The sequence below is a fragment of the Acanthaster planci genome, linkage group LG17 (assembly GCF_054643075.1).
Source record: "Acanthaster planci isolate LZ-2023a linkage group LG17, COTS_SCS, whole genome shotgun sequence".
Taxonomy (NCBI): Eukaryota; Metazoa; Echinodermata; class Asteroidea; order Valvatida; family Acanthasteridae; genus Acanthaster; species Acanthaster planci.
The window spans coordinates 10,405,653-10,415,858 of record NC_141793.1 but is presented as its reverse complement, the minus strand read 5'-3'; the positions used below and the strand labels follow the sequence as shown (position 1 = coordinate 10,415,858).

The window sequence follows — 10,206 nt, the reverse complement described above, 5'->3', positions numbered from 1 at the left end:
TCAAATCAACTTCTGTTGACGCTGCTTGCCGGAAGCCGCAGACTAAAGACCGAATTATTATTCATGACTTATGTGCAATTTCACATTCCAACATTCCAAACGCGCTCGACAAGACAGGGTATAAATCAGGCTGGGATCGGGGCCTCGCCCATTTTGGACGGGGCATCGCCGCCATCTGCAACGGGCCTCAACTCGTCAGGGTCAGGTACAACATGATACGCCAATTCCCGTCGATTGTGTCTGCAGCTCCCCTGCGCCGCTTGCTTGCTGCTGTCTTGGTGCTGGCTTCGGCGCTCAGAGCTTCATCCCAAGAAGAGACTTGGCAGGTAAATAGAAGTGGGCATCCAGACCTTTGTAATCAACTTTAGACCTTCGTTTTGTCTGTGGCTATCAGTTAAAGGCAAAGAAACAATTTGCAATATGTTAAAAAAAACCTATCAAATAAATCATCACAGACACTTAAGTGGGTATCGGTTCGTAACAACTGCGCGATCAACAGTTTCGGTTTCACAAACCAGTACCCAGTAGTGCGCGCGCACATCCGACAGCGAAATGGATGCATTTTTTGGTTTTCACGAATTGACACCCAGGCTTGTTACAATTAAGCATGGAGAAAATGCTTTTCAAAGATTGGAAATGAATGAAAGCTGTCACTCTATACACATGTTTAACATTCTGCTAACATGTCTAATCGTGTAAGTTTAGTGACAACACAGGTAACAGTATAAGTGACTATTTTAAAAACTACCACTTGTTCTTCATCCTGTATCTGATGATTAACGGCGGTGACTTTACTGTGGCCAGGTCCCTTGTTTCGCCACTCACATGTGAAAACCAATTAGATTTTACAAGCGGCGAAATAAGGGATATGGCGACTAATATGGTCACGGACGTTGTGTCCTTCAGCAATATCTGAACCCTCAAAGTCCCCGCGACGTAGCGTCATTGTTACAGAGTATGTTGTTCATGTCATTGATTAATTGGTCGAGTATCTCTACATACCAACCGTTTTCCTTAAAGGGCGTTGTTTACAACGAAAGCCATTTGTGTCATGTTCCCTGAATCCATCTAATGCAATGCAATCTGTTAAATGGGTGGTGTCAGACTATCATGGGTTCCATGCCTCAATTCACATTTTGAAAATGATGCTGAAAACATTTAGATAACAAGTCCAATATTTAAAATTATTCAGCACCGTAAAGATATTTTTTCATCGTTTCCATTTTTAATTCTCGGGTTCCCAAAATAAAACAGTTGACCTCGCTTTCAATCCAACGTCGTGGACTTGTGAACGAGATCAATTCAATGTCGTATATTCTTTATCATGTATTACCACTATTTTACTCTCAACATGTTGCATTCTTTGCAAGTTAGGACATGATGTATCGTGGTCCACTCTCTATATTTGTTGCAGCCTTGATACCGATTCTCCCTCCCGCAGTTGTCCTTTCTACATTTTCCAATCGCTATTCCAAGTCTTTGCTCTGGTTTTCGACTCCGTCGTTTGTTTTATTTTACTCCATAGGCAGCCATGTTTTTATTTTTTAAATACGGAAATATATTCATGAACTCCACTTGAAAACTCATCCTATCAAACTTTAAAAGATCGTATGTATGTTTTTGGCATTGGTTGAGTAAAATTTTGCAAAAGAGACAAGGACAAGAGTAATGCAGAAACAACGACACCTATTGGGATGAGACACCGTAGGCAGGTGGAAAATTGTCAGGCGAATTTGTCATTGTTACTGCTGTGTAGGAAAGTGTTTATCAGTGTTACTCCTTTCTTCGAAATTGAAAGATTTCGTAGGCAAACTAAAATCTATGCCAACTTTTGTCTCTGTTCTGAAAAATTGACATTCCATTGTTAACCCTACAGGTACCTGGGCTCTTGCACCGCGTGCCGAAATTTGAAAGAAGCTGGGATGGAATCCAATCAGATACAGAAGGTAAACGATTTTGACCCCAACGAAAGCTTGGAAAGAGCTGCCTTCAAGGACACATCCTTTGACCCCCTCTGCACAAACTGTATGAGATTGGTCTTAAAGATTCTTGAGTATTTTTAAGGAAGTCCATCAATTTTTTCCTTGCTAAATTCGACTCTTAAGGACATGACACTTTCTGATGGCTGCCATGTACCTCTGTTGATAAAATGTTGTGATGTCCGTACATGGAACTCTTCCCAAAATGGTTTCAGCATAGCTTTGCTCCGGTTCTTTTTTTCGGTATGAATCAGCATAACCAAAAAATGATTTTATTTACGTTATATTTTCAAAAAATAATACATTCTGCAAGAAATGAGCACACTTTAGAAAGGTAAAGCAGTTGGTAGAAGAATAATTCTTGTGGGTCAAAAAAGAGATGCTGTCTAATCATTTGAAGTATTCCGGTGCAGTTGTATCATGGATAAATCCAACGGCAAGTCTTCAACTTTTACCCGTCAATCAGCCTTAATGCACTTCACTAGGACAATTTTGCGACTTTATACCTCTGAACAACAAATTGCTACCAAGTATTTTACCCAGTGGTTGGTTGCTTAGTTTTAAATCAGTCACGTATTGTGTCCTTCATATAGTCCTTCATTCGTTATTATTTGTTTCAAAGCTGGAAGGAGGACGAAACGCAGTCACCTCCCGCTGTGCTCAGCCACCCAGTACGAATGCGATGACGGGCAGTGCATCCCCTTCACCTACGTGTGTGATGGCCACAGCAACGATTGCCCTGGGGGCGAGGTTAGTCCACATGTCGGCCGTATATGGACAACAAATTGTGCATTGAGACAAGTTTATTTAACGGATCGTTATTAGAATCGTAGATTCGTTTGAACAGGGATTAACACTTCCACTATTTGGGAATAATCAAAATGAATCATGACTCTTGCAATTTTTTCTGATGTTAATGGTTACTTGATTAAGGGTCCCGTGGAATTTTCTGTCTGTACTAAAAACAGTTTGTACAGGAAAGGAAACAAGATGTGTAAAAAAACAGTGGATTTGAGGCTACATATCCTCAAGACAGTTCTGTTATTTCAGGCAAATACTTGCTGTAAAGATTTTAAACTCAAAGGTTCCCTTTATGGTTATTAACAATCTTCTACAGAAAATTTTATTTCATAAGTAATTCCCCAGCGATACGCAGTCAACTGGTCAATGTTGACGTGAATTTCACATTCAGGAGCAACAGTGTGATGCCATCTAAGGCAGAAATCCTGCGCTAAAATTTTCCAGTAATTGGGATATTTGCAATCATAAAGTTTGTTTTGATAGTTTGCTGTTTCAGTTCATGGTAGAAGTCAAAGACCAAAATTCTGAGTTGACTTGGCTTCACAATTAGAACAAAAAGCTCAGGGAAAGTGAATTTCTCTGAGTTACTGAAAACGACATTTTAAAGAGGAGAAAGCTGCATCAAAAATATTCTCAAGTAAAATTCACAGCGTGGACTTTTCTAAACACTCTCAGGACGAACGGAACTGCGACAGACACATTTGCAGGCTGGACCAGTACCGCTGCTCCAGCGGCAAATGCATTCCAGACTACTGGATTTGCGACCTCAGCAATGACTGCCCAGACGGGAAGGACGAGCAGATCGATTGCCAGACTAGGGTTTGTGCAGCTACGAAGTTCCAGTGCAATTCAGGTACGCTGTTACAAATCCGGAGGGGAAAGAGCAACACATTTTCAACGTGCGCATTATCAACTTTGATTACTCAGCAAATACAATAAAATAGTATCATTCCCAATGTCGCCTTGCCAATAAAGACTTGCACGAATTTCTTACGACACTGTTTTTTATACCTCCAGGCGCCTGCTTGCCATTGTCTTTTAGGTGCGACGGAGAAGTGGACTGTTCGGAGGGCGAAGACGAGGCGCCGCCTTGTAACATCGTCGGAGGCCCGTGTCGAAGCGGCGAGTTCCGCTGCAACAACGGTCAATGTTTGCCCCAGGTGGGTGACATGAACGTGGACTTATGACGCTTTGTGGAAGCGAAACATACCGGCCCTCATCACGGACCCATCAGCAATGAGCAGTGGTCAATCACATGCACCTGTCGATCTGTGTTGGGAGGGGTCCATATCGGTTCAAACTCCTACCGCTTTGGTGATAACGAGAGTTTGTTCGAAGCTAGTGTGCATGCGTAAGGTGTCGTCATAATCCCACCATTTCATATTAAATCATTAGGTCCTACTTTCATGAATTTCACTCACTGGCAGCTGTGCAGTTATTCCTTTTGGGATAAGGATTGATTGAGAAACAAATGAGTTTCAAAACATTTCATTCGAAAACAGATTCTCGATTGACTTGCGTTAGGAAGTCGGGTGTTCAAAGGTAACGTTACAGACCTAAATATTGTGGTGTATGCGTGTTTCACTGGTAGTAAAAAATGTTTCCTGTTCCTTCTCAACAGAACAAGCAGTGCGATCGAATTAATGACTGCCCTTCTGGTGAAGACGAATCACTCTGTCCAGACCACTGCCCGGGACAGTTCCAATGCAACAGAGGAAACTGCATCCCTCAGATAGCTGTCTGTAACGGTGCAAGCGATTGTGCGTCAGGTGAGGACGAGGTAAACTGCCCAGACAGGTGCCCCAACCAGTACGAGTGCACCAACGGCCAATGCATACCGCACCACAGGGTGTGCGACGGTCGGCAGCATTGTGCCCAGGGGGATGACGAGGCTTCGTGTCCCAGACCGTGCACGAGTCAACAGTTTCGCTGCGAGGGCGGCACGTGTTTGAGCCGAGAGTACCTGTGCGATGGCGTCCTGGACTGCACTCGGGGTGAAGACGAGCGGGGTTGCGCACCTTGCCGGGGCCAGTTCAACTGTGGGACGCATTGCATCTCCAACCGGCGGGTCTGCGACGGCCGGGTAGACTGCCCCGGTGGCGTCGACGAGGCCAACTGTCCTGGCGCCTGCGAGGGCAGATTCCACTGCGGTAACCGGCAGTGCGTTGACCTGAGCCAGCGGTGCGATGGCCAAGTGGACTGCGTTCACACGGGGAGTGACGAGATGGATTGCCCGAGCTGCCAGCAGGGCTTCCGGTGTGGCAACGGAAGATGCATACCGCCGAGCTCTGTCTGCGACGACGTCAGCGACTGTCCGCAGGGCGAGGAGGAGGTGGGTTGCCACAGGAGACAGCCGTGCGACCAAGGAGAGTACCGGTGCCTGAACAGCTACTGCATCCCACAAAGGGGCGTTTGCGACGGCGTGGTGGACTGCCGCGATGGGGACGACGAGTCAAACTGTCCGAACATTCCGTGCACGGCTCATCAGTTTCGATGCCAAGACGGCTCGTGCATCGCAACCGACCGCGTCTGCAACGGCCGTGTGGATTGCCAAGAGGGCGAAGACGAGCGGGGCTGTCTGTGTTTACCCGACCAGATCAGGTGCAGCGACGGTACATGTATCGACGACGGTCAGGTATGCGACGGGCATGTGGACTGCGCGGCTGCCGAGGATGAACGCAACTGTCCGCCTCCAACCTGCCTGGTGGAGCAATTCCAGTGCCAGGATGGGCAGTGCATCTCCTCGGCGATGGTCTGCGACCGCCAGCACAACTGCCCAGGTGGGGAGGACGAGAGTAATTGCCCAGGGCCGGGCTGCCTGGTAAACCAATTCCAATGCAACGACGGCCGGTGCATCCCAGTGGCTCAGAAGTGCGACAGACGGCATGACTGTTCCGGTGGAGAAGACGAGCAGAACTGCCGGGTGTGTTTGGTTAACGAGTTCCGCTGCAACAACGGGAGATGCATCATGTCCAGTCAAGTCTGTGATCGCTTCGTCGATTGCTCACTCGGTGAAGACGAGCATGAATGTGCTACTGTCGGCTGCCTCGCCAACCAGTTTGAGTGCGACGACCGCACATGCCTCGCTTTGGACCAAGTATGCAACGGTGTCAACGACTGTCCGACAGCGGAAGACGAGGCAAACTGTCCCAGTCGAGGGTGTCTTGACAACCAGTTCACGTGCGACGATGACAGCTGCATATCTGCGACCAAAGTCTGCGACCGGGTTGTGGACTGCACCGACGGGGAAGACGAGCACCTCTGCCCCGGCCCCGTGTGCGACCTGAACCAGTTTGAGTGTAACGACGGCCGGTGTATTTCGTCACGTCTGGTGTGCGACCAACAAACCCACTGTACCCAGGGAGAGGACGAGGTCGACTGCCCAGAAGAGCCCAGCTGTATGCCCAACCAGTTCCGATGCAACGACGGCACCTGCATCAAGGCGTCCCTGGTGTGCGATGGGAAGAAGCACTGCCCAACCGGAGAGGAAGAGGCAGAATGTGTCCCACCAGATCGGTGCCCGAAGCAGTACACATGCCTGAGCGGTGCCTGCATCACCCTGGACAAGGTCTGCGACAAAGTCATCGACTGTCCGCGAGGCGAAGACGAGCTGGAATGCTCCCTCCAGGGCAGCTGCGATAACAACGAGTTCCGCTGTTCCTCGGGCAACTGCGTCCGGTCCGGGTTCGTCTGCAACGGTCGCAACGACTGTACCCGGGGTGAAGACGAGGAGGGCTGTACCGTGTTCCAGTGCCTGGGTAGGTTCGCTTGTCTGGACGGGTCGTGTCTGAAGCTCTCTCAGCTGTGCGACGGCACGCGGGACTGCCGCCTAGGGGATGACGAGAGGAGCTGCGGCGGGGAACCAGAGCCCTGCAACGGATACCAGTGTAATACAGATCAGTGCATTCCAATGGAATCTCGTTGCAACGGGTGGTTGGACTGCTACGGCGGCGTGGATGAGCTGGGGTGCACTGTCGACCCATGCCGTCTGCTCTTCTCCTGCGGTGACGGCTACTGCATTAGCCCGGGCCTGATCTGCGACGGACGCCAGGACTGCCTCAATGGGAGGGACGAGCATGGCTGCGACCGCGACACCTGCCTCGGCCACTTCAGCTGCGGAGGCCTGGGCGGGTGCATCGCCGCCGTCCTGGCCTGCGATGGCGTGGCGGACTGCCCTGGGGGCCAGGACGAGCTGGGCTGCCCGCGCCCAGAGTGTGGCGCCAGGCAATTCCGCTGCAACGACGGCACCTGCATCTCTAGCAGCCTGGTGTGTAACGGACGGTTCAACTGCGGCGGCAGCTCGGAAGAGGACGAGCTGGATTGCCCGAGCCGCGGCTGCCAAGAGAACCAGTTTCAGTGCAGGAGCGGTACTTGCATCCCCAGCAGCGCTGTGTGTGACGGGAGACAGGATTGCCTGGCAGGAGATGATGAAGTGAATTGCCCTCCAACCAACCACTGTCTTCGGGACCAGTTTAGGGTAAGTAGCATGCAACAACCATCTCCATCCTAGTCCAAAATAAATTAACGGAGTAAGGCAAACCTTGTTACTGAATTTAACTGATTTACCGTCTGAAATGCAGAAAAAAACTGGTATATCGTTAAGATTTTATTACTTGCACTTAAATGCATTCACGGAATTTTATCAAACCCGTGGCCCCTAGGGTGCGTGTATAGTCATACTGGAATTGGAGGATTCGGAAATGTTAGGATCGGCTATCAAATTGTTTTTACTTAGACAGACGGTTGACTTTTTTCATGAAATGTGCCACTTTTGCAATCAATTTCAGAGAATCCAGGAAGTTTCCTGTAGGAAAAGAATTCTCCCCAAATCCCCATTATTTTGATATTTGCAGTGCGACGACGGCTCGTGTATTCCGGTCTCTTGGCGTTGCGACCACCGCTTCCTCGACTGCCTGCACGGTGAGGACGAGCAGAACTGCCCCGGAGTGCCCCCGCCCTGCATGGTGGACGAGTTCCGCTGCCAGGTGGGCGTGTGCATCCCGGCCACCGACCGGTGTGACGGATTGTACAAGGACTGCCCGTCCGGAGAGGACGAGGAGAACTGCCCTGTCAAATGTGGGGCGTACCAGTTCAAGGTAATGACCAAATCCGTCTCCAATTCCTTCGACGAAAGATGACGCAAGAGGTGCACAAAGCTTAAAACTTGGATGCTTTCTGATGACATTAAATTCATTTGATTTCGATGCTCTTGCTTATTTTCAATGTTCTTTCAATTCATTTTCTGCAACTTCAACGCAACTGAAATGCAAATCTACACGTATTCCTTTGATAAAACCGTTTTTACTGTAAGATAATGGCAGACATTTGCAGAAAAAAACTGGTTTCTTCCTGTCTATATACAGTGCGGGGACAGGTGCGTGACTAGCAGACAGATGTGCGACGGCGTTAACGACTGTGCGGCCGGGGAGGACGAAATTCAAGCTAACTGCAACGAGTTCTTGAACCTCGGTGAGTCTAAAGCGATGATCGCGTCTCGATGGTGAAATTTGACTCCTTCAACAATTTACAGAATACAACAATTTCCAGTAAAAGTAAGACGTGTCCTGATTGCTTAATTAATGACTACGGCTGCAAATAAGACAGGAAACTACAGAAGAGAAAGACGCCGGCAAGCGGCTCAATGCCTTTCCCATAGCTTCTTCATGTAGTCTCAAGCCGTACCCAAACATCCTACGCGTTCCTACTAATGGTAAATTCAGAGCATAAAAGAAGTGCCACTCGTGGGAAAAATGGAAACGTTCGTTTTAGTTTCTGACTCTAATAATTATTTTAGACCTGGTTTCATTGAAATGTGTTTTAAATCACGTACCATTTTGTGGGTCAGTTGTCCGAAGGGCATGCTGATTATTGTTTCGTTTTGAGCGGTATCTCCGTTTTTACCCTGATGTGAATCTCATTGACTCTACACATGCAAGCCCGTTTTCAGTAATGTCAACAAGATATGCTGCTTATAAATCTCTAAAGGGGTTATTGGTGGTAAACTGAAGTTTACCTTACTTAACCACTGAACTGTCACTCGGCGATCCGTTAAGCCTTGCCTATTGTGCTCTAAGCAACCATAGCCGTGATTTGTGTCCGACACGCATACGTGCGAGTAATGATGCACGAGGCTGGAACCTGGTATGGCATTAAGAACATGTGCCCACGTGGGTGACCCATATGGGACTGGTTAACGTGCGTTGTGTGTTTGTGAAATTGCAACAGTGCTTAGCTTGGTAAGGATTGGATACCTGGTCTACCTGTAGCAGCTCACGATGATAATTTTGTTTGCTAGTCCACTTTTGGGTGTCCTGGCTATTGAAGTACTCAGTATTGTGTATGATTGGTTTTCTTTTTCAGATCAGTGTGACCCCAACTACGAGTTCGCCTGCTACGATGGGTCGTGTTTGTACAGGAGCCAGAAATGTGACAGTATACCGGACTGCCCATCTGGCGAGGACGAGAGACTGTGCATCGACAACCATGAAGGTGGTTTTCCAAAAAAAAAATCTGAAACGCCAGTCGACTGAATCGTAATATAAATAAAGGCTGATATCAACGAAAACAGTGTAAAATTATTTTTAAGAAGGTACTTTTGGTAGTATGTATTTTTACAATTAAGAGGTTCAAACTCTTCCCAATTTGTAAAGTTCAAGTCAAGTTCAAATAGTAAAACAATTCAATTCTGCACGACAAATACTGTGAATACATTAAATTAAACTGTCATTTGCTAGTATGTACTCTGCAAAACTGAACACAGCCTTGTCCCGTTTGTCGTCTGGAGTACCAAGTTGGGACAACGGGCTCCAAATTTTGGAACCTTTCATTGGGTTAATCCGAATTCCAGAGCCAACTGAAACTGTTTGAAAAGTATTCGAAAATATGCATACGAATGAATTCACTCCAAGTATCTACAACTCAAGATCGTCTAAACCTTGCTTTGATCTTGCTGTCTTTTCCAAACGAAGTGTGAACCACTCAAATCAATCTTCCGACTATACAGGTGTGGTGCGCAGTCTGGGCCAAACACTGCAGTCGCTGGAGGATAAGCTGTCGTCCATTGAAGGTGCCCTCAATCGAACAGGTAAATTTTGTTTGCTGACAGTTCATCGTCGGCTTCATCAGTGGTTGACACCAGCGCCCCGAACCAAGGAGAGCTTTTTTGGGCTGTTTCCAGCTGCAACTAGCCAAATATTGATCTAATACATTGGACTACAATTAACTGATTTAGAAAATTACACTGCTCATGGACACGAATGTACATGCGCGTATTGCTCCTTCAACTCTTATTTAAAAAGTATATTGCCACATATCATTTGCCCCACAACATTTTGCAGTAAATACCGTTGAGTCCATTGTTCCATTGAGTCTAAAAATAAATTCATTGTTTTAAAGATTCAAAACATCCTACATTTTATAAAGTATT

The 10,206-nt window shown here is 47.4% G+C and overlaps 1 protein-coding gene across 1 annotated transcript in view; it reads left to right on the top strand.

Annotated features, from left to right (window-relative positions):
• Positions 1-126: 126 nt before the first annotated feature.
• Positions 127-10,206, top strand: part of LOC110973406 (uncharacterized) — a 10,768-nt gene continuing 688 nt past the window's right edge. Inside the window, exons 1-10 of the mRNA XM_022224228.2 lie at positions 127-326; positions 1,877-1,946; positions 2,602-2,729; positions 3,456-3,633; positions 3,798-3,940; positions 4,402-7,257; positions 7,634-7,876; positions 8,144-8,249; positions 9,141-9,269; positions 9,784-9,864. Coding sequence (XP_022079920.2) covers positions 213-326; positions 1,877-1,946; positions 2,602-2,729; positions 3,456-3,633; positions 3,798-3,940; positions 4,402-7,257; positions 7,634-7,876; positions 8,144-8,249; positions 9,141-9,269; positions 9,784-9,864 — 4,048 coding nt within the window. The 5' untranslated portion in view covers positions 127-212. The remainder of the gene's footprint in view (positions 327-1,876; positions 1,947-2,601; positions 2,730-3,455; positions 3,634-3,797; positions 3,941-4,401; positions 7,258-7,633; positions 7,877-8,143; positions 8,250-9,140; positions 9,270-9,783; positions 9,865-10,206) is intronic.